The sequence below is a fragment of the Sebastes fasciatus genome, chromosome 15 (assembly GCF_043250625.1).
Source record: "Sebastes fasciatus isolate fSebFas1 chromosome 15, fSebFas1.pri, whole genome shotgun sequence".
NCBI classification, from domain to species: domain Eukaryota; kingdom Metazoa; phylum Chordata; class Actinopteri; order Perciformes; family Sebastidae; genus Sebastes; species Sebastes fasciatus.
In genome coordinates, this window is record NC_133809.1 from 23,765,230 (window position 1) to 23,792,095 (window position 26,866).

The 26,866-nt window shown below is 40.5% G+C and overlaps 1 protein-coding gene across 3 annotated transcripts; it reads right to left on the reverse strand.

Annotated features, from left to right (window-relative positions):
* Positions 1-1,997: 1,997 nt before the first annotated feature.
* LOC141783117 (alcohol dehydrogenase 1-like) lies at positions 1,998-26,518 on the reverse strand. 3 transcript variants are annotated; one of them, XM_074660136.1, is made up of 10 exons: positions 26,450-26,518; positions 26,140-26,339; positions 24,672-24,773; positions 22,495-22,636; positions 22,000-22,087; positions 21,573-21,768; positions 21,052-21,312; positions 20,694-20,826; positions 2,625-2,763; positions 1,998-2,529 (listed from the first exon to the last, which is right to left on the reverse strand). In XM_074660136.1, exons 2-10 carry the CDS (start codon positions 26,155-26,157, stop codon positions 2,496-2,498), a joined length of 1,113 nt encoding a protein of 370 aa, XP_074516237.1. In that variant the 5' UTR covers positions 26,158-26,339; positions 26,450-26,518; the 3' UTR covers positions 1,998-2,495. The 3 variants fall into 3 exon arrangements, with proteins under 3 accessions (XP_074516237.1, XP_074516236.1, XP_074516235.1); XM_074660135.1 differs by lacking the exon at positions 2,625-2,763 and adding an exon at positions 19,186-19,324 and having other exon boundaries at positions 26,450-26,467; XM_074660134.1 differs by lacking the exons at positions 1,998-2,529; positions 2,625-2,763 and adding exons at positions 18,903-19,085; positions 19,186-19,324 and having other exon boundaries at positions 26,450-26,465.
* Between the last annotated feature and the right edge of the window lie 348 nt (positions 26,519-26,866).

Consider the following 26,866-nt stretch of genomic DNA (forward strand, 5'->3'; position numbering starts at 1 on the left):
GTCGAAGACTTAGCCATAGATCCTGATGGGCAAAGTTGGCACCTTGCATGGCAGCTGACATGTACTGTATAAATGCAAGTCCATTTACTATAACAGTTTACATGCTGATGTGCTGCAGCTGAGCAGCTAATCGGTTATCCAGCCTGCAAACTGACGTTAGCAGTGCACTTTTCCCCGGTTAATGTTTATAAGGCTCAGTGTGATAGAACGCTGACGTTACTGCTTTATGTAAGATTTGATTGGCTGTATTGAAATACGGTCTCCATTAACGTAGACGAGAGATTCCGTCAAATTAATGCAAAACTACAGGGCTTCATGAAACCAAAAAAATATTAATTTCTCCCTTTTGGTTTTGACAATTGATTTATAGAGCCGATATGCTGCAGCACACAAATCAATGCAATTTTATTATAGTTGGACTTATATGTGGAAAACACATTGCAACTTTCTTTGGAATCAGAGTCAGTTCACCATCAGTTCTTCTACTCTGTTTCTCAACAGGCTGAATACAACAGACCCATAAACAACTGTCCTCAAAGCAAACTTTAACCTTTTTTTCACCCATTGTGCTGACATGTTGCGACAACAGGAAACCTCAACAAAAGAGTCCAACAAGAGACACACAAAACTCTCCAATGTCCTCTCATACTGTACGCAATCCTTCTGTTAACACAAACACTTGACTGAGCCGAGGGGAAGTCCTGGCAATCCTAGCAGCGTTTATATGTGTAGAACAGCTCAAATCCATTCAGACTTTTACAGATATTCATTATTATGATACTGTATAATTGCATGTGAGAAGAGGTCGACGTGCTTACCTTCCCTGCAGTTGCCATGCTGTTTAACAACCAGATACTCATTCACGAGGTTAGGTGAGAGCAGGTTTTATCACAGTTTAGACCAATCACAAAGACGGGCCCTGCCTGTGTGGGTTGTGGGGCGTGTCCAAACACTTTCTGCTGATCTTTCCACTTTCTACAATGCTCATTTCCTCCCTCCACTGATTAAACAGAGAAAGACAGTGGCCAAGGCAAGGCAAGGCACGTTTATTTATATGACAAGTGTATAAGACATACATTTCATGAAAACCTCATTTGTTTGTTTCTATTATAATATCTATTAAATCCCATGTTGAGGATGTGCCATTTAGTTTAACAGATTCAGTAAACAGTTTAGGATCAAAAATTATAGTTTAGGATTTTTCATTAGTTTTCGACACTGTTCGTGTCCCGTGTTTCACTATGATTGGCCAGTCTGTGTTCGAGGGGTGGGATTTAGGGAAGGGTCAATTCAAATTTTTTGCCTAAATTTTGTAGTAGTTGTCAAGAATCAACAGTCAAAATAACGTTACATTTTATTCTGAAACGTTGACAAAGTGTGGTTCAGTTAAGGATACCTGTAATTTGTGATTTCAGTTTTGAAACCTATAGAGGCCAAGAGTGACCAAGGTCATTTGTACATATTGTCAGATTGAAAGATTGAATCAGGATTAAACACAGCACATCTAGTACCTAAACAAGGATGCTGCTTAATGAGCTTTTGTTTTCCCAAGATCATGATAATGATGAATAATTCGATCCAACCATGGCAGCTCTCAGCTTCCGTAGGAAAAATCAGAGAGCAATCATGAACTGTAATTTCTTCTCCATAAAATCTCACAGTGCCAAACATCAACTGTTATTATATGTTCTTATATGGTATGGTATCATTTAATTTAGTGTGCCTGTTGTTTAACTGCAATATTGTATCCTTTATTAAAAATTCTTAAAAAAACAGGCAGAAGCACTGCTCAGGGACAAATGCTGGAGCCCATTACAGCGCTGTCTGCCAAGTTAAACAAACACTGATATAATTTGGATGGTCTGAGTCAATTTAAGGGGAAAACTACTTGACTGACACTTTAAATAGAGCGTTCAGAGACATGACAGACAACGCTGTAGACACGTAAATGCTGTATCTGTGACACACAACACAATAAAACCAGAAAACAAACCCCATCGGTTTAAATCATTTATTTTATTTTGACATGTTCAGCTTGTGAGCAATATGCATGTAAAAAAATCGTAGTGTGCATCATTTGAAAGATTGCTTTATTATGTGCATTATTTGTGAGATTTTGTAGGATACCGTGGTAAATTACTGAAGTACTTTGGTGTCATTGAAAGCAACACAGCGGTCTCATTGTGGAGAAACATTCAGGACCGTCCGGATGCTGTGGAACCAAAATAAAAGAGAAATGAGCAGATTCATTTATCTGTGTTGTTAATGCAAAACTACAGGGCGCCATCATGAAACCAAAAGAAAATATAAATTTCTCCCTTTTGGTTTCGACAATTGATTTATAGAGCTGATATGCTGTAGCACACAAAAGTGCAATTTTATTATAGTTGGACTTACTGTATATTGGAATAGTAATTTCAACAGCTTTTGTTATATGAAAACTGATGATAATCCACTGAATAGTGTTGAGTGTCACTAAAAGCGACACAGCGGTCTTATTGTGGAGAAACATTCAGGACCGTCCGGATGCTGTGGAACAAGAGGAAAGTGAAATGATCAGATTTATATATTTGTGTTGTCGTTGAATCATGAATTGTGGAGAAAGTATAGGAGTGTTAATATACCATTCACCACGCTTCATCAGCTCAATGGCATCATTGACCTGGTCCAAAGTCATGTTGTGAGTGATGAATTCATCCAGCTTCACCTTCTTGTCCAGATAGGCTTTAACCATCTGAGGCACGCCATCCCTACCCTTAAAGCCTGAGCCACAAAAGAGCATGGAGTCTTCATCCAGAATACAACTAGCTAGAGAGTTGCAGAACATACGCCCACAACCATTTAGTTACCAGAGATTCATTAGTCAGTGGCGATGGTCATATTTGTCTCACCTCCAAATGTGGAGCCCTTCCATGTCCGTCCACCGATTAGTTGAATGGGCCGAGTAGCAACATCGTACAGGTCTGTCCAGCCAACCAGCACACTAACACCCCAACCTTTAACACAAGACTCTTACAGAAGCGACATTCTCTACACTGGGTGAGGAACAGAGGGATAACCTTGTCTCCTGAAAGACAAAATTGCCATGTGAAAGCCAAAGGAATTTAGGCCAACTTTTAGATGTGTGTAAAATAATATTATCTCTTACACAGAGAGGCCTCAGTTTACATCCCTTATACACTTCGACCCCAAATTGTCATTTTTACATTTTCTGTCAATGTACGGATTAAATTAACAAGACACAACTTAATTAATTAGCAGTGATCTTTAGAAGTTTTGATCACAAGAGCTGATTGTTTTTTAAAAAGTCAAGAAGATGGAATTTTGAATGAAATGTGACAGCCATATTGTTCACTTTGGACAGAACCAGGCTAGCTGTGTCCATTCTTTACGCTAAACTTAGCTAAACTAAGCACATCCCAGCTACGTAGGCTACTCAATACACAGACATGTTGTACCAATTGAAACTGACCTGGCTGATATTCAGTGACTCCAGGCCCGACGCTCTCTACGATGCCGGCTGCCTCGTGGCCGAGGACTACTGGGAAGCCGTCTTTATGCATCCTTTCAAAAAGGTGGTACAAGTCCGAATGGCACACTGCAGTCGCCACAATCTGCACCAAAGACAGTAACCAAACAATGAAAACACGAAGACAATTAAGGGGACAGGCTGACTAGAGTGTTCACTGTCAGGGGGTTCAGCAGTTTATTTTTATTTAGCGAATGCAAAGTCCTTGAGCCATGCAGTTGCCTCCTGGTCTGCTGTATGGAGGGTGTCTAACCCTCCTTTTAGACTGTGGAGCGGGTAAGCTTCAATGATGTGTTCCATTGTTTGCACCTCTCCACAGGCACACAATGGGCTTGGGCTGCTGCCCCATTTGTGAAGGCTGGCCAAGCAGGGGCCATGTCCGGACCTGAATCTATTAAGAGTTGACCACTGTATCCTTGGCAGGTTGGTGCCAGGGACCTGTTGGGTGGGGTCTGACACCAGATGTTTGTTTGGGACATCCTTGGACTCCCATTCCTTTTCCCAAGCTGATTGGGTGGTGAAGTCGGCTGGTGGGGTATTCTTCCATATCGGTCGTCTAGATGGAAGACGGGCAGTGGGTGGGTTGAAGATGTCTGCATGGATTGGTAGATGGGGAGAGTCTTTGACCTTTTGAAGCATCCTTTGAGTAGATGCTACTCGCCGGATATGTGGGGGGGTTATATTGGATAGGACAGGGAGCCAGGGGAGTGGTGTTGAACGAATAGTCCCGCTTATGATTCGCATGGTTGTGTTGAGCTGGGTGTCCACATGGTGTGTATGGGGTGACCTGGACCAAACAGGGGCACAGTATTCTGCTGCAGAGTAAGCAAGGGCCAGTGCCGAGGTGCGCAATGTGGGGGCTGCTGCCCCCCATTTAGAGCCAGCGAGCTTACAGAGCAGGTTGTTTCTAGTCTTCACCTTAGCTGCCGTTCCTTTCAGGTGTTCCTTGAAGGATAGGGTCCTGTCAAGTGTCACTCCCAGGTAAGTTGGGTTGAGGGCGTGCTTCAGCTTAAGTCCGCTGAGTTGGATATTTAGCTCTGAAGCAGCTTTTGCGTTGTTGAGGTGGAATACACTGGAGACTGTTTTAGCGGGGCTTGGTTTTAGGCGCCAGGTTTTGCAGTACTGGTCCAGCTTTGCGAGGTCTTCCGTGAGCACCTGTTCCAGAGAGTCAAAGTCTGGTGCTTGGGTTGCCAGACAGATGTCATCAGCGTAGATGAATTTACGGGATTTAGTGGTGGTAGGTCATTTGTGTAAAGGTTAAACAGGGTTGGGGCGAGGACTGACCCTTGTGGGAGCCCGTTTGACTGTTTTCTCTATGCACTCTTATTCTGTCCAAGGTGAACTCTGAACCTCCGGTTAGTTAGCAGAGTTTTAATAGTTGCTGTTGCCCAGGCAGGGAGTGCTTTTGTGAGTTTTAGCAGGAGGCCTTTGTGCCAAACAGTATCGTAGGCAGCTGTGAGGTCGAGGAATACTGTTCCTGTCTTCAGTTTGCGCTCGAAACCATTTTCGATGAAGGTGGTTAGGGCCAGTACTTGTTCTCCTGTGCTGCGGCCCTTGCGGAAACCGGCCTGGTCTACGCAAAGAATCTCTTCTACTCCTGGAGATATGCGTTGTAATGTAAGTACTAGCAACACTTTCACATTATATTGACACTTTTATATTGTTGTGAATATCAGTCACGATTATTCTGTGGTTGGTATCCTTCTCACATTTAGCGTTAATATCAAACATATCACTAAATGGTATGGCTAAGTAGTATTTTTATATAATGATACACTTTTGTGACTACCAGTGCACAACAGAGTGAGGCTGACAAAAACAAGTGCAGTAGTCCAGGAATAATATAAATTGACCTCACATCAATTGCAACAAAAACTATATTACTTGTAATGTACCCCTAAAGGCATCCTCTTCGACATACAGAAAGGGTGAATAATCCGGAGGGACAATCTTGAAATCCAGGAAATTAAAAAATGGCCACCATCCGCACAAGTGGCAATAATTATTTCATATTTGAAAAGGTTACAATCAGAGATGGGCAGTATTTCGTAGTTACTTGTATTTGAAATACAATTACTTTGGGATATTTGTATTTGACAGGGAAGATCTGGGTAGAATCAGACCAGACCAATGTTCATAATAATTCATTTATTTTTGCGCTCCGAGGAAAAAATGCAGCATGGTCAAATCTAGCAGGCACAACGATGTAGGCTTGTACAGTCATCAAAATATGTCTGAAAAGGTGTTTTTGGTATGTTAATATTTAGATGACTTTCAAAACTTTTCCATCATACAATTCCTTTTTCTCTCATTTAGAACATATTGAGGACACAAAATACATTGAGTTAGTTTTTGTCGCAATTTGTATGAGGTGTGGTTGACCCGCATTTTAGGTGAAATGCCTCGACTACAGTAACTGTCCAGCTGTGTGTTCTAATAGCGGACGTCTCTCACCTTCATGCGTATCTCATTGGCCTGGGGCGGGGCCACCTCAACCTCCTCAATCACCAAAGGCTTGTTGGGTTCCCAGGCCACTGCTGCCTTGCACTTGATGACCTACAGGGCAGTGACACCACATGAAATTAGTTTTGGAAGGCGAGTCCCCACAATGTAAAGGAAAAAACGTTTTTTTATTTTTTCGTTTTAAACCAAAAACCAGAAAACGGCCGTTTTCTCGTTTTTCGTTTCTGAATCAAAAAATGAAAAACGAACCCAAACCGGGCCGTTTGTTTGTTTTTGCGAATTCCTTTTCTCATTATTCGTTTTTAATTGAAGAACGGAAGTCACGTGGGTTTTTCGTTTTTTTCGTTTTAAACCACAAACGAAAAACGGAATCACGTGGTGCTCTGTTTGTTTTTTGTTTCCAAACGAAAAACGAAAAAAACAAATTAAAAAAACGACCCGATTTAGTTTCTTCAAGTTTCTTTCTGTCATTTTCTCTTTTGAATCGAAGTGCGGAGAACGGCAGTCACGTGACCAGGAAGTGAAGGCAAACATGTCAAAATAAAAGCCAAGAAGATAGTGTGGTCATATTATAAAAGTGTAACATTATTTAAGCACATGATCGAGGTAACAGTAGAAGATAAATAGGCTAAATAAATACATACTGTACCTAAAAAAGCCTAATTAATTATATATCCTAGACACCTACACTGTGCCAAAATCATGGAAATTCACAATAATTAGGCCTGTGCTAAAAAAGCCAGGCGCAAGTAAGCCAAATGATCTTTGGCCCATCGCAATAACCTCCATATTGTGTAAAACCATGGAACGAGTTCTTGCCAGCCACCTGACCAGCACAGTGGCTACTAAGCTAGATCTGCTCCAGTTCGCTTAAATAAGAGCGACAGAGTCCCAGACGACGCTGTGCTGACTCTGCTTAACACAGTCCACAAAACACCTTATGCATCCTAAAGGTTATGCCAGAGCTTTATTTGTGGATTTTAGCTCAGCTTTTAACTCAATGAAGACGCATATTCTCCTGAAAAGGCTCCTTGATCTCAACATCAACACAGGGTTAGTTGTGTGGATCAGAGGGTCTGTGTCAGGGAGAACATGTCAGACAGGCTGCCCACAAGGCTGTGTTCTTTCCTCTGTGCTATTCTCTCTTTTTACTAATGAATTTATGACCAATGAGAAACATTTTAGACTGTTTAAGTATGTGGATGACATGGCCTTAGTTGGCCTTTTACAGGAAACAGGCCCACTAGGTGAAGCTGCCTATCTGGCCCACACTACAGCCCTTCAGACACGGTGTCACACTAGCCAGCTAGAAATCAATGTGGCCGAGACGAAAGAATTAATCATGTGCTGCACAAAACAACATTTGATCACAGAGCCAGTTTCACTTGATGGCCAACATGTTGAAACTGTGGAACACTTTAAATACCTCGGTACAGTCCTGGACACCCAGGTGAGCTTCTCTGAAAATACAGAGTATATCTTCAAGAGATGCTCACAGCGACTTTATCTTCGAAGGAAACTTAGTGGCCTCGGTGTCAGCCGGCAGATTTTAGAATTAGTGTACAAAACTATTGTTGAGAGGATTTTAACCTTTAACCTTCCTGCCTGGTACGGTCACCTACAATGTAGATAGAAGAATAAACTGTCTAGGATTGTGTCAATGGCAGGCAAAATAGGTGGTAAACCCCAAAAGCCCTTGACTCAACTTTTTACAGAAAGGACGAGGAAGAAAGCGAGGAGCATCCTGGCAGATAGCTCCCATCCTCTCTGCAGCCAGTCGGGAGGGGCTATAGAGCCCCTCTGGCAACTAAACATGTGTTTAAAAAGTCTTTCATCCCAAATGCCATCAATACTCTTAACTCAACACAGTGACTGAGCAGATCTGAGCCACAGACACTGACATGAACTGTTTTTAATGTGTAACATAACCTGTCTCTGTTTTTTACTAACTGCTGTCTGTTGTTTTCTGTGTTTTGTGAGCCGAAGAGAAAAATCCACCCTGGTGGACAATAAAGTTTGATTGTATTGATCAGTTCATATTGAGGGGCCGTCAGCTTTACAATTTAGTTTGGAGGGAGATTCGGTACCAGTGAAGTCAGTGCATTTTATGAGTGGGCCTTCTGTGACGTTACCCACCGTAGGGGTCAGAGGTCACCACTCCTCAATCCCCAAGGATTTTCTTTTCAGTCAAATTTTCAATTTTGACGCATTTATAGATGAAAAGTCAAGTCAATAAACATGATCAATGATAGATAAGTATGGTTGATCAGCATGTTTGCCAACCTTCAGACATCATAGTCTAATATGAGGATTAATCAGCCTGAGTTCTGAAGGAACCGGCCCTCTACCTCCAAGAGGTCAGGGCACAGTTACGTGTTGGTTAATCTTGTGTGACAAAGAGATTTTCCAAACAGACGGGTTAAAGCATAATAATACAATTTATTCCGAACAATTAATGTTGCATAAGTAAGATAACAGAGTTTACAGAATTTTGGATCCAATCAACGTGTCCCTGACAACATACAATGCATGGGTCAGTTCGCGAAGTCTGAACCCCGAGCTATCCCTGATCCAGCGTTTTTATGGTTTACACAATATCAATAGTCATGAGCTTATGGCACGTGATGTTTTTGCTGCATATCTTCTTTTTTGTTTCTTCTTCTGACTCCATCCTCCCGTGACCTTGTGAAAAGAACAGAACATGCAGTCCCGTGTGCCTCCCCCCTGTCCTCGCCCTTGAGTAGTTCAAAGCCTCTCCAAATGCTGCCGGAGATTATTACAATGTGACTATATAGAAATCTACAGTCACCGAATCACCTCCTCAAGGAACAAAACAGTGCAACAACAACTGAACAGCCCAAAGTCCTTCATTCCTTCACCCTGAGTTATGCCCTTAGAAGCTAATAATTGAGAGACAGTTATTGAGCAATCATGAAACAATACAACAGTTTTCAGCTTCCCTTATAAGCAGGTTATTTCAGGTCATTGTAAGCACTTTTGTACATAATAAATCCAACAGTTCACTAAAAAACTGAAATCATTAACTTTCTGTATTCTGTTTGGTGGTTTATGAGGCTTTTCAATAATTTCTAGTCTATTTGGTATAACATGTAATTTAGTTAATTTGTTCGACATCATGATAAGGCTGATTTTTCAACCAGTGGTTATGACATTAATGCCAGCTAGACAGAATAAAGCTCTGTCTGTCATGACAATAGAACTGTACTGAAAGCCTTTCCTTTACTCGGGTGACTCTTTACAGCCGTCTGAAGACAGCAGGTATCTGTTAAATCTACAGTATCTAGAGTGATGGAGTGGCCTTCAGTCCAGTACAGTATTGTCATGACAGACAGAGCTTTATTCTGTCTAGCTGGCATTAATGTCATAATCGCTGGTTGAAAAATCATCATTATCATGATATAGAACTACTCGGCTACAGTCTTCCTAATGGAGTGCAAGGGATCAGGTGGAAGTGTCAGGTGTGTTGAAAGGATTAGCCACATAGTGCTTCTCACCTGCCGACATAAAGAAACAGCCCATAGTAAGGGTGTGAGAGAGAAAAGTGTCAATTATGTGAGAATTCTGTATAACATCTGTAGAGACCCTCCCTGTAATTTATCACACACTTTTTGGATAAAAGACATTCATGTGTTAATGAAAAGAACAAAACAAAAAAATATCTATGTATGTACTTATTTGTGTATTTATTTAGCCTATTTATCTTCTACTGTTACTTTGATCCTGTGCTTAAATAATGTTACACTTTTATAGAATGACCAAACTATCTTCTTGGCTTTTATTTTGACATGTTTGCCTTCACTTCCTGGTCACGTGACTGCCGTTCTCCGCACTTCGATTCAAAAGAGAAAATGACAGAAAGAAACTTGAAGAAACTAAATCGGATCGTTTTTTTAATTTGTTTTTTTCGTTTTTCGTTTGGAAACAAAAAACAAACAGAGCACCACGTGATTCCGTTTTTCGTTTGTGGTTTAAAACGAAAAAACGAAAAACCCACGTGACTTCCGTTCTTCAATTCAAAACGAATAATGAGAAAAGGAATTCGCAAAAACAAAAAAACGGCCCGGTTTGGGTTCGTTTTTCATTTTTTGATTCAGAAACGAAAAACGAGAAAACGGCCGTTTTCTGGTTTTTGGTTTAAAACGAAAAAATAAAAAAAAGTTTTTTCCTTTCTGAATTCCAAAGGAAAAACGGAATATCCGATTATACCCAGACCCCGTTTGTTTGTTTTTGCGAATTCCTTTTCTCATTATTCGTTTTGAATTGAAGAACGGAAGTCACGTGGGTTTTTAGTTTTTTCGTTTTAAACCACAAACGAAAAACGGAATCATGTGGTGCTCTGTTTGTTTTTTGTTTCCAAACGAAAAACGAAAAAACCAAATTAAAAAAACGATCCGATTTAGTTTCTTTAAGTTTCTTTCTGTCATTTTCTCTTCTGAATCGAGGAGCGGAGAACGGCAGTCACGTGACCAGGAAGTGAAGGCAAACATGTCAAAATAAAAGCCAAGAAGATAGTGTGGTCATATTATAAAAGTGTAACATTATTTAAGCACATGATCAAAGTAACAGTAGAAGATAAATAGGCTAAATAAATACACAAATAAATACATACATAGATATTTTTTTGTTTTGTTCTTTTCATTAACACATGAATGTCTTTTATCCAAAAAGTGTGTGATAAATTACAGGGAGGGTCTCTACAGATGTTATACAGAATTCTCACATAATTGACACTTTTCTCTCTCACACCCTTACTATGGGCTGTTTCTTTATGTCGGCAGGTGAGAAGCACTATGTGGCTAATCCTTTCAACACACCTGACACTTCCACCTGATCCCCTGCACTCCATTAGGAAGACTGTAGCCGAGTAGTTCTATATCATGATAATGATGATTTTTCAACCAGCGATTATGACATTAATGCCAGCTAGACAGAATAAAGCTCTGTCTGTCATGACAATACTGTACTGGACTGAAGGCCACTCCATCACTCTAGATACTGTAGATTTAACAGATACCTGCTGTCTTCAGACGGCTGTAAAGAGTCACCCGAGTAAAGGAAAGGCTTTCAGTACAGTTCTATTGTCATGACAGACAGAGCTTTATTCTGTCTAGCTGGCATTAATGTCATAACCACTGGTTGAAAAATCAGCCTTATCATGATGTCGAACAAATTAACTAAATTACATATTATACCAAATAGACTAGAAATTATTGAAAAGCCTCATAAACCACCAAACAGAATACAGAAAGTTAATGATTTCAGTTTTTTAGTGAACTGTTGGATTTATTATGTACAAAAGTGCTTACAATGACCTGAAATAACCTGCTTATAAGGGAAGCTGAAAACTGTTGTATTGTTTCATGATTGCTCAATAACTGTCTCTCAATTATTAACTTCTAAGGGCATAACTCAGGGTGAAGGAATGAAGGACTTGGGGCTGTTCAGTTGTTGTTGCACTGTTTTGTTCCTTGAGGAGGTGATTCGGTGACTGTAGATTTCTATATAGTCACATTGTAATAATCTCCGGCAGCATTTGGAGAGGCTTTGAACTACTCAAGGGCGAGGACAGGGGGGAGGCACACGGGACTGCATGTTCTGTTCTTTTCACAAGGTCACGGGAGGATGGAGTCAGAAGAAGAAACAAAAAAGAAGATATGCAGCAAAAACATCACGTGCCATAAGCTCATGACTATTGATATTGTGTAAACCATAAAAACGCTGGATCAGGGATAGCTCGGGGTTCAGACTTCGCGAACTGACCCATGCATTGTATGTTGTCAGGGACACGTTGATTGGATCCAGAATTCTGTAAACTCTGTTATCTTACTTATGCAACATTAATTGTTCGGAATAAATTGTATTATTATGCTTTAACCCGTCTGTTTGGAAAATCTTTGTCACACAAGATTAACCAACACGTAACTGTGCCCTGACCTCTTGGAGGTAGAAGGCCAGTTCCTTCAGAACTCAGGCTGATTAATCCTCATATTAGACTATGATGTCTGAAGGTTGGCAAACATGCTGATCAACCATACTTATCTATCATTGATCATGTTTATTGACTTGACTTTTCATCTATAAATGCGTCAAAATTGAAAATTTGACTGAAAAGAAAATCCTTGGGGATTGAGGAGTGGTGACCTCTGACCCCTACGGTGGGTAACGTCACAGAAGGCCCACTCATAAAATGCACTGACTTCACTGGTACCGAATCTCCCTCCAAACTAAATTGTAAAGCTGACGGCCCCTCAATATGAACTGATCAATACAATCAAACTTTATTGTCCACCAGGGTGGATTTTTCTCTTCGGCTCACAAAACACAGAAAACAACAGACAGCAGTTAGTAAAAAACAGAGACAGGTTATGTTACACATTAAAAACAGTTCATGTCAGTGTCTGTGGCTCAGATCTGCTCAGTCACTGTGTTGAGTTAAGAGTATTGATGGCATTTGGGATGAAAGACTTTTTAAACACATGTTTAGTTGCCAGAGGGGCTCTATAGCGCCTCCCGACTGGCTGCAGAGAGGATGGGAGCTATCTGCCAGGATGCTCCTCGCTTTCTTCCTCGTCCTTTCTGTAAAAAGTTGAGTCAAGGGCTTTTGGGGTTTACCACCTATTTTGCCTGCCATTGACACAATCCTAGACAGTTTATTCTTCTATCTACATTGTAGGTGACCGTACCAGGCAGGAAGGTTAAAGGTTAAAATCCTCTCAACAATAGTTTTGTACACTAATTCTAAAATCTGCCGACTGACACCGAGGCCACTAAGTTTCCTTCGAAGATAAAGTCGCTGTGAGCATCTCTTGAAGATATACTCTGTATTTTCAGAGAAGCTCACCTGGGTGTCCAGGACTGTACCGAGGTATTTAAAGTGTTCCACAGTTTCAACATGTTGGCCATCAAGTGAAACTGGCTCTGTGATCAAATGTTGTTTTGTGCAGCACATGATTAATTCTTTCGTCTCGGCCACATTGATTTCTAGCTGGCTAGTGTGACACCGTGTCTGAAGGGCTGTAGTGTGGGCCAGATAGGCAACTTCACCTAGTGGGCCTGTTTCCTGTAAAAGGCCAACTAAGGCCATGTCATCCACATACTTAAACAGTCTAAAATGTTTCTCATTGGTCATAAATTCATTAGTAAAAAGAGAGAATAGCACAGAGGAAAGAACACAGCCTTGTGGGCAGCCTGTCTGACATGTTCTCCCTGACACAGACCCTCTGATCCACACAACTAACCCTGTGTTGATGTTGAGATCAAGGAGCCTTTTCAGGAGAATATGCGTCTTCGTTGAGTTAAAAGCTGAGCTAAAATCCACAAATAAAGCTCTGGCATAACCTTTAGGATGCATAAGGTGTTTTGTGGACGGTGTTAAGCAGTCAGCACAGCGTCGTCTGGGACTCTGTCGCTCTTATTTAAGCGAACTGGAGCAGATCTAGCTTAGTAGCCACTGTGCTGGTCAGGTGGCTGGCAAGAACTCGTTCCATGGTTTTACACAATATGGAGGTTATTGCGATGGGCCAAAGATCATTTGGCTTACTTGTACCTGGCTTTTTTAGCACAGGCCTAATTATTGTGAATTTCCATGATTTTGGCACAGTGTAGGTGTCTAGGATATATAATTAGGCTTTTTTAGGTACAGTATGTATTTATTTAGCTTATTTATCTTCTACTGTTACCTCAATCATGTGCTTAAATAATGTTACACTTTTATAATATGACCACACTATCTTCTTGGCTTTTATTTTGACATGTTTGCCTTCACTTCCTGGTCACGTGACTGCCGTTCTCCGCTCCTCGATTCAGAAGAGAAAATGACAGAAAGAAACTTGAAGAAACTAAATCGGATCGTTTTTTTTTTATTTGTTTTTTTCGTTTTTCGTTTGGAAACAAAAAACAAACAGAGCACCACGTGATTCCGTTTTTCGTTTGTGGTTTAAAACGAAAAAACGAAAAAACCCACGTGACTTCCGTTCTTCAATTAAAAACGAATAATGAGAAAAGGAATTCGCAAAAACGGCCCGGTTTGGGTTCGTTTTTCATTTTTTGATTCAGAAACGAAAAACGAGAAAACGGCCGTGTTCTGGTTTAAAACGAAAAAATAAAAAAACGTTTTTTCCTTTCTGAATTCCAAAGGAAAAACGGAATATCCGATGATACCCAGACCCAGACCCAGACCTTACATCCATGATTCTGCTGATATACACAGTTCTTTTTTGCATATTTCATTCTCTTTTGTTAAATAAATGAATTGATTTAAACATTTATCAGAGTGTGTCTCCATATTTGCCATGGCCCTGAGAGCCAGGCTGTGACACTACATGTCAGCATTCACACACACACACATTCATACACTGATGGCAGGACACTTCAACATGTGGACGGTAGGAGCCGGAGATCGAACCACCGACCTTCAGATTGATGGGCCAGCCGCTCTACCTCTGAGCCACAGCAGCCCCATGATGAATTATCCCACTATCATCTTTTGTTTATTTTAGCTTACAATCCCCTCATCGTTTCCAATATCAACAGTTACACAAAACTGTCTGGATAGTGTCAAATTGTGCACCAAGTCAAAACAGAACAAGAGACATTTTACAGAGACAAGAGGGGTGGGGGGGGAATAGAAAGTAACAGACAGAGGGAGTATTTTCAGGTTAAACTACCCTAAAACTTAGCAATTACATAACAATTGCACATTTTATTGCAGTAAAATGAAGATATTTCACTTTGTTTAGGTGAAATAGTTAATGTTCCTGCATATCTTAAACCATATACATGCTTATTTCAGGTATCAACTTTCTGTTACACCCCTGAATCAGCTTCACATGCACTAACGTGAACAGCACACAATACAGGAGCACACAATAATCTCAAATTCATGTAAATTAATGTGATATTGTTAAATTTCTTTTTGATGTTTTGTTCCAGTAATTTTTAATGTGTGTGTGTGTGTGTGTGCATAAATACAAAGATGTGTCATGTGACATAGGCAATATTCATGCACATGCACATATTGCAATGAAACTAATGAAAACATCACATAAATATCAATGACCGCATGTTGAATTATACTTACCTTTCCAGCTGTGGCCATTTTTGCTGCAAAAATCTGAGTAAACAAGCGAGAGAGGAGTTAAGAGAGGAGTACAGCTGCAGCAGGACGGGATTAGGGAGGAGAAAACAAGAGGTACTTGACATCTGGTTTTATTTTGTGTCCGTAGAAACCAGTTTGGCAAACATTCAGATGGGCAGGGACTTCGAATTTCTTTGCCTTTACTTTGAGAATACCATTGGTTAGCGGTAACCGTGGGAAAATATTTCCTGCATGTTTATTCCTTGCTGAGATTTAGATGAGAAGATTTATTCCACTCTAACTTGTCATACATTTCTGACACAACTTGTACTTGTCTTTGAAAAGAAATGTCCTCAGAGGGCAAATCATTACACAATCTCATCTCACACCTCCTATCGCATATCAGCTTTGTCCTCAACAGTTTGGTCTATTAGGATCCCCATTAACTGACGCCATGACATCAGCTAATTTTCCTGGGGGTTGACAAAGAAATCATAAACAATTCTATACATTAAATGCATTTCAATATCATCCATCCATTATCTGTAACCGCTTATCCTATTCAGGGTCGCGGTGGGGCTGGAGCTGATCCCAGCTGACACTGGGCGAAAACACAGACACATAGAGTCAGACAACTCTCACATCCACACCTACGGGCAATTTAGAGTCAACAATTAACCTAACCTGCATGTCATTGTTGTGGGAGGAAGCCGAAGAACCCGGAGCAAACACACGCTAATACAGGGAGAACATGCAAACTCCACACAGAAGGGCCTCAAGCCAGGTTTGAACCTGTGACCCTCTTGCTGTGAGGCAGCAGTGCTAAACACTGCACCACAATACAGCCCTCATTCCAGCATCCCATTACATAAAAAAAAAATCCCTGTCCCCACATTATCTTATTTAAAAATGATGCTAGCAAATTCCATGCAGTGAGGTATACATGTATAAATATTTCAGTATTTGTTTAAGTAACTTGATTTGGTAAAGAGTTCCATCCTGTAATAGCTCTGTACAGAAACAGGGGCCTGTACTTCAAAGCAGGATTTGGAGGTAGCGAGGTAACTTCAGGGTTAACTCAGGGTTTTCCATCCTACAACAGTGGTTCACTTCTTACCGGGGTAGATCGCCACGGTAACTTATGCTGAACAGCTAACCTGCCCTGCAGCAGGGCATGTTCCAGATAAGACATCAACTCGTATAAAAGCACCGCCTATTGACCAATCAGAGCTCGGTGCGCGGATCGTTTTATAATATTACACACATATGAAGAAGTTACAGTCATAATCCAGGCTAAAAACAACACAGTTTAAACTGACAAATGCAGGAAGGACAGCTGGATTTATGCTGTGGGTTGTTTACTGCTTTGAACTGTGTTTTTATATTTATTTTTTTACTTGCTCTTGAGTCCATTTCACACCGCCAGAGACGGGGACGCAGCTGAAACGAGGTTGAAATATTCATACACGCCACATCTCTTGTTAAAGGACATAATGAAGTATAATACTCTCAAGCTTTGTGCTTTTATCTAGATGACTTTATCTGACTTTTTTTTTTTTTTTTTATCTACACATTCACACATCTGGAGTTTTTTCTTTTGCCAGCTGTTCTTCCTGCATTTGACAACTTCAACTGTGTTAATTTTAGTCTGGATTATGTGTTTAACTTCTTTGTATTTGTCTAATATAGTCTGCTCTTCCTTTGTAAAATGTGCCGCTTTGCCTGCCCGTCTGCAAGTCAGTAGACTTGTCCATGTTTGTGATTAATCATATGCTGCAAACACCGCCCCGTTCATGTGAATGCGCTCGTAGCCAGGTTGAGAAACCCTGTGTTGTTTTCACAGAGTTGATAAGCGCTGTCGTAGGACCGTTTAGCGGGATCTCAGTTGGGTTAGTGAAGACAGATAACGAGAAGATACCCTGGGGTATGTCGAACTCCCTTTGTAGTACATGCCTCTGGAGATTTGTTGTCAGTCTAGGTCAGGGGTCAGCAACCTTTACTCTCAAAAGAGCCATTTTAGGCAAAAAAAAAGAAAAGAAATCCGTCTGGAGCCACAAAACATTTGATTGAAAACATTGACAAGGTAACACAGTTTATAGTTTAAGTATATAGTATATAAGTCTAATGCAGTGAGGGCCAAAGTGCAAATGTACTATGGAGTATTAGGGCCACATTGAGGGAAAAGAAAATTGGAGATTTCCAGAATAAAGTCATAATATTACGAGAATAAAAGTCGTAATATTACGAGAATCAAGTCATAACTTTACGAGAAAAAAAAGAATCACATAAAATGACTACTTTATAATATGACTTTATTCTCATATGACTTTTTTCTCAAACTTCTGACTTTATTCTCATAATATTCCGACTTCTTCTCGTAAACCTAAGACTTTTGTCTCGTAATATGACTTTATTCTTAAAAAATCAGATTTATTTTTTTTCCTCAATGTGGCCCTAATACTCCGTCGTACCATAGATCTACAACAATGAAATGAAAATGTAAACAATAAACAGTTATTCATTTCTATTTTTAAAAATCCACAGGGAGCCACTGGAGAGGGGCTAAACAGCCACATGTGGCTACGGAGCTGCAGGTTGCAGACCCTTGGTCTAGGTGGTAAGAGATATCCTGCACTGGCCTGTCTTATCAGATAATTATGTTCTCCACTGGTGTACACTACTTGGTCAGTAAATCAATGTGGCTTCCTATCATGCAAAACATTCCTGAAGAAGATCAGAAGACTGTATTGAAATCTGTTCTGTACAGGAAACCATGAGAGATTACAGTGTATTTGAAAAACATTTGTGTGCATTGAACAATGGAGAACTAATCTGGTGGCTCCGCTTTGGGCAATTTTGAGTTTTTTTTAAGATCTTTCTTAGATGCGGATGACCAAATGACTGGACAGTAAAGGTGTGACAAAACTAAAGCTTGGATCACCTGGTTCAGAGTGCTTGATGTTACATACTCAGATCATTTCCTGGTCACAGCAATGCTCTTACCCATTTTAGTTACGATATTATCAATGTGTTCAGTCCACCTAAGTCTGGCATCCAACACAATGCTTAGTCTTTTTAACTTGTTTTACTGGCTTTCCGCCAAGTGATGAGCCTAGTTGAGGATCACTGACCATCATATGTCTAGGTCACCATCCGTTTTGTTTTTAGAAATGTTCAGCATTAATTTGTTCTTACTTACCCACGCTAGAAAGGCTGGAATGCTAAACACCGGAGGCCAAAAACAACAACAACAAACTGGCAAGAAACAAAGGAACTGGACTGGTATATATAGTGTATGTATGACTGATTGGGTGAAGTGAGAACAGGTGAGCAGGACGTGAGGCGACTAATGAGGGACAGGTGAAACTAATCAGGGCGGAGCACACAATCAAAACTGGCGGGAAAACACACAAAGACAGGAAGTGAAGTGATCTGAAGTGAGAGGAGAGGTGAGTAACAAAATAAAACAGGAAACATGAATGAATGACACGACACAAAGGGCAGATCATGACAGACACACTGTTGCATTGGTTGACATGATCCTTCATTACCGGGAACACACATAGTCGATTTTGACTCAACCCCACATACACCGTCCTGCAGCCAGAAATACTCTGTGAAATACTTTGCTTTTTTGACAATGGCCGCTAGATGGCGCTGCGGTGGCCAATTTGGACTGTAAATGGCTGACGTTGCAATGGAATGAACAATTGACTTGAATTCACTTCTTAGCAATATATGTTTTTTTGATTCTCATAGATAGTTTTGCAGTTCCAGTGACATACAACACAACAAAATCACAACACAAAGAAGTCTGTTGAGACCATTTATTTTGCTCTGTAAACACCTGACGTGTTTAGCTTTTGCTCATATGAACACTGTTCAGCATGTACAGTGTGCATCATTTGAAAGATCTCTTTAGTATGTGCATTGCATTATTTGAGTGTAGCAACACAGTGGTGTTATTTTGGAGAGACATTCAGGACCGTCCGGATGCTGTAAAAACAAATATAAAATAGAAATTAGCAGAGCAATTTATCTGTGTTGTTGTTGTTGAGTTATGAATGGTGGAGAAAGTATAGGTGTGTAAATCTACCATTTCCCATGCTTCATCAGTTCAATGGCATCATTGACCTGGTCCAAAGTCATGTTGTGAGTGATGAACTCGTCCACCTTCAACTTCTTGTCCAGGTAGGCTTTAACCATCTGAGGCACGGCATCCCTACCCTTATATCCTGAGCCACAAAATCACATAAAAAGAGCATGGAGTCTTCATCCAGAATACAACTAGCTAGAGAGTTGTAGAACATACGCCTAGGGCTGGACGATAAAAAACGTTATCACAATATGTTTTTTTATATTGATCGATGTCGATAATTATCACAATATATATTCATTAAAAATAATAATAATAATCATGCTCAATTTAGAGTTTTTTTTTGTGACAACAATTTTATTGGTTTACCTTTTTGTCCCACTTTTGCATTCATTATGGAGGAGACATTACATATGAAAATAACTGAAATATTGTGTTGACAATACATAACACAGCTACATGTATTCACTAAGGTAATCATATATGCATTATAAATGTAAATACATTTACAGTCACACAGTGACATGGGATGAACACACAAAAATAAATGTTGTGGTTTACAGTTTTAATAGTTTACTCCTAAACACACCAGAAGGTTAATTATAGTTTATAATATACAATTATATTTTATGAGAATGGATCAATCAGGTTGTTGCGGGTTGATTATGTACAGTATCTACAGTATGATACTTCTTGTTGGCCTTCTCACTGCTGCACGCTACTATTGAGCATGCGCACCAGAGACTTCCGCCAACCAAGCTGGCTAACTTCCGGTTAGACCTATGCTGATTTGAATTGGGATAAGATAATTCAATCAAGTGGCGGCACGGTGGTGCAGAGGTTAGCACGGCAAGAGGGTTTTAGGTTCAAATCTGGCTTGGGGCTCTTCTGTGTGGAGTTTTTGCATGTTCTCCCTGTGTTAGCGTGGGTTTTCTCCGGGTTCTCAGGTCTCTTCCCACAGTCCAAAGACATGCAGGTCAGGTTAGTTATTGGCTCTAAATTGCCCTTGGTGTGAATGTGAGCGTGAATGGTCTGTCTCTATGTATCAGCCCTGTGATAGTCTGGCGACCTGTCCCGGGTGTACCCCGCCTTTGCCCAATGTCTGCTGGGATCGGCTCCAGCCCCCCCCTCCCGCCCCACACGACCCTGAATAGGATAAGCGGTTACAGATAATGGATAGATAGATAATTCCATTGTGCAGCTCTTTTAAACTTTCCAAATCTTATCCAACCAAATTGACCAAATGCTGATTGTGAAACAAGTCATTTCACTCACTCAGAACAATTTAACTACCGTTTTACAGCCGCAACAGTTGCAGTATGATATATTGGCCGTTCATAGTGTTTGTAGCTCGAGGAAAAAAGATAAAAAAATAACTTTAGCGAAAAATATATCGCATGAATTTATCATCGTTATCGTTATCAAGACTGTTTTATCGCCCAGTCCTACATAAGCCCTTAAGTTACCATAGATTCATTAGTTAGTGGTGATGGCCATATTTGTCTCACCTCCAAACACAGAGCCCTTCCATGTGCGTCCAGCGATGAGCTGAACGGGTCGAGCAGAAAAGTCTTCCAATTCTGTCCAGCCGACAATCACGCTGACGCCCCAACCTTTCACACAAGACTCCAAGGCACTGCGCTAGATGGAGAAACAACACAAAGTCAGTGGGCTTGTTATCAGAAGGGTCCAAATTTCTAGACTAGCAGAGGAAATGAAGGCTGGGAAACTTAATGAATGACACTCAGCTCTTCTCCAATACAAGTGAGCTCAGTTGACATTATTCAGATTAAAGGTCATTGTTTTACTAGTTAGGTCCCACCTCTTCATTATATTCTTGAACCAGATTAAATTAAATTTCCCTACCATGACTTCCACATTCCCGACACATTCCAGGGAGAAGTCCACTCCTCCGTCAGTCATGTCAGACAGCACTTCGCTGATGGGTTTACTGTGATCCTTGGGGTTCACGAATTCTGTCGCGCCGAACTCCTTGGCTTTCTCAAACTTCTCTGGATTGGTGTCAACAGCGATAATCCTCTTGGCTCCTGCATCCTTACAGCCCATGACTGCAGCCAAACCCACAGCTCCAAGGCCGAACACAGCACATGTGGAACCCGGTTCCACCTAAAGTACAAAAGACTTTGGTCAACGTGGCTCTTAAGGTCAGAATTGATGATGCTCTATTTAGTAATAATCAATGGAAAAGTATTGCGTCCCATAATGAGTGATAACTCTTTCAAAGGCTTTCCCATCTGGGCAAGAATATTAAGTGAAAAAGTCATACAAATTGTCAAATTTATAGGCATTTAACCCTGAATGTCTCATTCCATTGTTTTAATCTAGTATAATGATGTAAGCAATCTACAACAGTCACACATACACACCTTAGCATTATTAACTGCTGCTCCATATCCTGTGCAGATCCCACAGCCAATGAGACAGACTTTGTCCAGAGGGGCAGCGGGGTCGATCTTAGCCACAGCCAACTGGTTAACCACAGTGTACTCAGAGAAGGTACTGGTTCCTACAAACTGGAGCACCTTCTTCCCCTTACAGGTAAACCTGGATACTGGGGGTAACCTGAACAAGATAATCATAAGACATAAGAAACCTGAAACTATATATGAGTGCTGCTCTTGTCCTATTAGAGGGTTCACCAAAAACTTGCAATATACTATTTATCTAAACATTCTGTCCTGTGGTGTCGTCAGACAGCACCAAAAGTTGCTACACTGATAAGGAAGTGTTGAATGAAACGAAAAGTTGAGACAATGGAGTGGAAGGAAGGATATGAGCGTTTATTAAGCTCACCATCCTTTGTCACATTGGTTCGTCTTTGGACTCTTACAGAAGCGACATTCTCTACACTGGCCGATGGTCAGAGGGATGACCTTGTCTCCTGAAAGACAAAAACAATGTTACCATGTGACAGTCACACTAATCTTTGGTAAACTTTTGTAATGGTGCAAAAATAAATATTCGCTGAATGGCGCAGAGTTTACATCCCTCAAACACCTTGACTAATTCCCCAAATAGTCGTTTCTACATTTCTGTTCATGCACAGATTAAGTTAAGAAGACACAACTTGTTAGTACTGAGCTTTAGAGGTTTTGGTCACTGGGGATGTCACTTTCCAAAAAGTCAAAAAATGTGAATTTCGAATAAAAAGTGACAGCCATAATTCTGAACTTTGGACAGAGCCAGGCTAGCTGTGTCCATTCTTTTCGCTAAGCTTAGCTAAACTAAGTACTTCCCAGCTCCGTAGGCTACTCAATACACAGACATGTTGTACCAATCGAAACTGACCTGGCTGGTATTCAGTGACTCCAGGCCCGACGCTCTCTACAATGCCGGCTCCCTCGTGTCCAAGGACTACTGGGAAGTTGTCTTTTTGAGTGTTCTCAAACAGCTGGTACAGGTCCGTGTGGCACACCGCAGTCGCCACAATCTGTACCAAAGAAAGTAACCAAACAATGAAAGCTGAAAGACGATTAAGGGGACTGGTTGTGTTCACTCTCAGTGGGTTCAGCAGTACTAGCAATGCTTTCATAGTATATTGATACTTTTATTTAGTGTTAAACAAATCAATAAATGGATCTTATTAGTTAAGCACTAAGGAGAATTTGTATGTAACAATACACTTCTGCAGCAGCTGAACCTTTGTCACACATTGGTAGTAACCAGCGTTGCCAAATGTATGATAATTATCGTGTCTGTACGATAATATTCTTCAGCTTCTGCCTGCCTATAGGTATATGAAACACATTTTACAAGGAACATTGAGCGCTCACTGCTTCAGCACTATGGAGTAGCATGTGTTTCAGGACAACAACATTAGCACAAACAGTACATGGATGCGGTCATTGGGCTACATCTGCAAATACATCGATAAGGTTGTACCAACAATTACTGTACGGACATTCCCAAATCAGAATCTCTGGGTTAATGGGGATGTCCGTACCAAATTTAAAGCATGGACTGATGCTTACAACTTTGGCGATTTGGACGAATACAGGAAGTCCAAGTATGCGCTCCAAAGTAATGGGAGTGGGAATGGCCCTCCACACTGCCTTCTGCCACCTGGGAGAATGCTGTTCATTGACTATAGTTCAGCATTCAGTACCATAGTGCCCTCCAAGCTCGTCATCAAGCTCAGAGACCTGGGAATCAACACTATGTGACCGGGTCCTGAATTTCCTGATGGGCAGACACCAGGCTGTGATGACAGGCACCACCACATCCTCCATCCTGACTTTGAAAACTGGCGCACCTCAGGGCTGCGTCCTCAGCCCTCTTCTGTACTCCATGTTCAAGCATAATTGTGTGGCCACCCACAGCTCCAACACCATCATTAAGTTTGCTGACAACACGACCGTCATCGGCTTGATCACCAACACCAACAGCGATGAGACAGCCTACATAGAGGGGATCGGCAAACTGCAACTACAGGGTGGCACAGCACAAATCTACTTTTGGTCAGTCATTCGCAGTAAAAGGAATGCATTTTTGGAATACCCTACCAACGGAAATCAAAAAACACAAACTGATCTGAACATGATTAATGAAAAGGTGAAGCACTGGTTGAAACAATACCAAACCTGCGATCACTGATCTCTCATCATGCAGTTGTGCACACTGTGAGAGAAAATACCATGTCCCTTTGTGTAGAATTTGTGTACTCATATAAATCTGAATACCCTGGGAAAGCACAGACTAGTAGATACTGTACTAGTTTAGATACATTACTTATCATCCTCGCCTCTGCACTCTGCTAAAACTAGCTAATCACAGGTCACTCTTTTTAACAATAGACAATGCTTTCACTCAGAAGCAGGGTGGAAGGTGTGGGCTACAAGGGGGGAAGGCTAAACCAAGATTATAAAGAATGATGTAGTGAGGGAGCTCTTGGTCTTTGTACACTGACTTGTCTGTTGTATGAACCCAAATGCATTTGCTTAATAAATGGTATTTGCTTCTTAACTTAATGACCAGAGACTGTTTATTAGATAATTTCTCCAACAACACCTATACACACAGGCACACATGGCTAAACATACAAACACACTCATAAAGACAACGTGCATACATGCACACGGACACACACATAAATTATGCACATCCACACATATTGCCATAAATTACATACACATATCCAACACATGTACAATTATTGTAATGTGATGTGAGTATTTACATTTTTATATGATCATGTCATGAGAATGTCACTATTTATTATGTGCCCAATTTAACTTATTAAATAGATAATACTCTTGGCAGTGATGATGATGTTATGACCACTTTAAGCAGAAAAGCCAAACCAGGGATAGGGGTCGCAAGTTAGCCTTCCTATATGCAACACATATGTTTCATGTATCACCTGTTAGAATGTTTTTAGAATTGTCCCTAACAAACTAATAAATAAAATAACCTTAACTTGAACCGTGTGTGTCCAGGTGTGTGTTGTGATAGTGGACGTCTCTCACCTTGATGCGGACCTCGTCCTCCTGGGGCGGGGCTACCTCAATGTCCTCAATCACCAAAGGCTGGTTGGGCTCCCAGGCCACTGCTGCCTTGCACTTAATGATCTACAGGGCAGTGACACCACATGAAATTACCCAGCATGAGATATAACAAATACTACTGGGGACTGTTAAACCATATAGGGAAGAGCCGCAGTGCCACAACCCTTTGTTGAACTTTGAACACTTAACATAAAAAAGGCAACATGCTACATTAGCAAGATATAATGTTGCAATCCTTTGTGCTATAATTCAAGGCAAATACTCATCTAGAGGCCCATTTCAATGTCAAATCGACTGACTGCCACATCGCAAGAGAGTATCATATTAAGCAAACAAATGCGGTTCACATCCTCCCTACATTTTTTTATTACTTTATTAGTGGTTAACAGCAAGTGGTTTCTATATCTCTGATACAGCTGCTCCTGGCAAAAGCAAACATGAAGAACAATGGTTTAAAGTCCACAAAAACAAATTTTTATTATTAGATCAGTAAAAGTTAATTTAGGGTCAGTAAATAAACCACTGAGTAAAAATCAGTTGTTTCAGTTTTGATAGATCAAATGGTTTGTCTTGAATTCATGAGTATTTTTTATAGGGATGCACCGATCCGACTTTTTCAGTCCCAATACCGTTAGCGATACCTGGGATTTTCGGTATCAGCCGATATCAAGTCCCGATCCGATACCAGTCTTTAATTAATAAGCTGTATGCCTCACTGTGTGGAAGTGACCGGGCTCATTTTGTTATGTGTAAGGCAACATCCGGCTTGGCTTAAACATTGCTTTCCTAACTTAAATAAATACATAGATATAAATTTAGTGAATTGTTATTTATTATCAAAATAATGAATTGTACACCAACAACATGGAAGTGGGCAAATATGGTTGCTTTCTGCAAATGTATGTATATATTTCTTATTGTAAATCAATTAACAAAACAGAAAAAAATTACAAATATTGTTCAGAAACCTTCATAGGTAGTGCATTTAGCATAAAAAAATATGCTCAAATCATAACATGGACATGGTGTGTCAGTGTGCTGACTTTACTATGACTTGCCCCAAACTGCATGTGATTATCAGTGTATTGCAGCAGTATAATACAGCAAAGGAAAGCATTGGAACACTTATTTATAGTGTCTCACTGAATCAGCCTCATACAGTATACAGAAAAACAGGAACTGCACATTGTACAGAAGCACATTCAAATGAATAATATTCATGTAATAAATTGTCATTAACTACATTAATGGGATACTGTTTCATTGATGTTTTGTTTCACTATTGTGTCCAGCACTTTCATTTTCTAGTGTGTGTGTGTGCATTTACACATATTTGTCACCATGTGACATATAGACAATATTCTTAAACAAGAAGAAGAAGAAGAAGAAAAACACATTAATATGAGTGTCCACATATTAGGTTATTTACCTTACCAGCTGTGGCCATTTTTGCTGCAAAGATCAGAATAAAGAAGCGAGAGAGGAGTTAAGAGAGGAGTGCCGCTGCAGGACGGGAGTGGGGAGGAGACAACCCTGGACTCATGATTCAGTTGACATTCAGAAGGGCGGGGACTTGCTTTCACTTCCTTGAGTTCCCAGATAAGCAAATCTCTTCAACAGATCTGGAGCCTGTGTTGAATAAACAAGCAGCAACCACAACCGCAACTGAAATCTCTTTTTACACCTTTTTGATTAAACAATCATTTTCAAGTGACTTACTGTGTTATTCAGTTTCTTACTGAGTTAGACGAGAAGATGAAAACAGCTCCTAGAGTGGGCAGGGCTGGGAGCTAAGAGGTGGGAGGAGTGAGGTGGGAGGAGGGATCTGAGATCTGGGAGGAGGGAGCTGAGAGGTCAGGTTGAGAAGTGGGAGGCAAATCTACGGCCCAATTCCAATTTGGCACCTACACCCTCCCACTCCGTGATGGAGTAAGCTCAATTTGTAGTCAGACTCACAGCTCAATGAAGCACCCTTCTTTAAGGTGTAGGTATAGTGGCCACTTCAGGACGAACTTCCCTCTCTCTGGCAAGGAAACTATAAATAAAAATCTGAATCTAAAAAAATATATATATATATATATATATTTATAAAAATAAAATTATAATACAAATAAATAAAAAAATAACATTTATATTTATATATATATATATATGTA

What these genes read in the sequence shown, in the direction of transcription:
- LOC141783117 (XM_074660136.1), bottom strand. An exon ending in TCGGGAATGTGGAAGTCATG is followed by an intron (nt 20,827 to 21,051) that starts GTAGGGAAATTT and finishes TTCTCCATCTAG; the next exon opens with CGCAGTGCCTTGGAGTCTTG. An exon ending in CTGATGAAGCGTGGTGAATG is followed by an intron (nt 2,530 to 2,624) that starts GTATATTAACAC and finishes CTTGTTCCACAG; the next exon opens with CATCCGGACGGTCCTGAATG.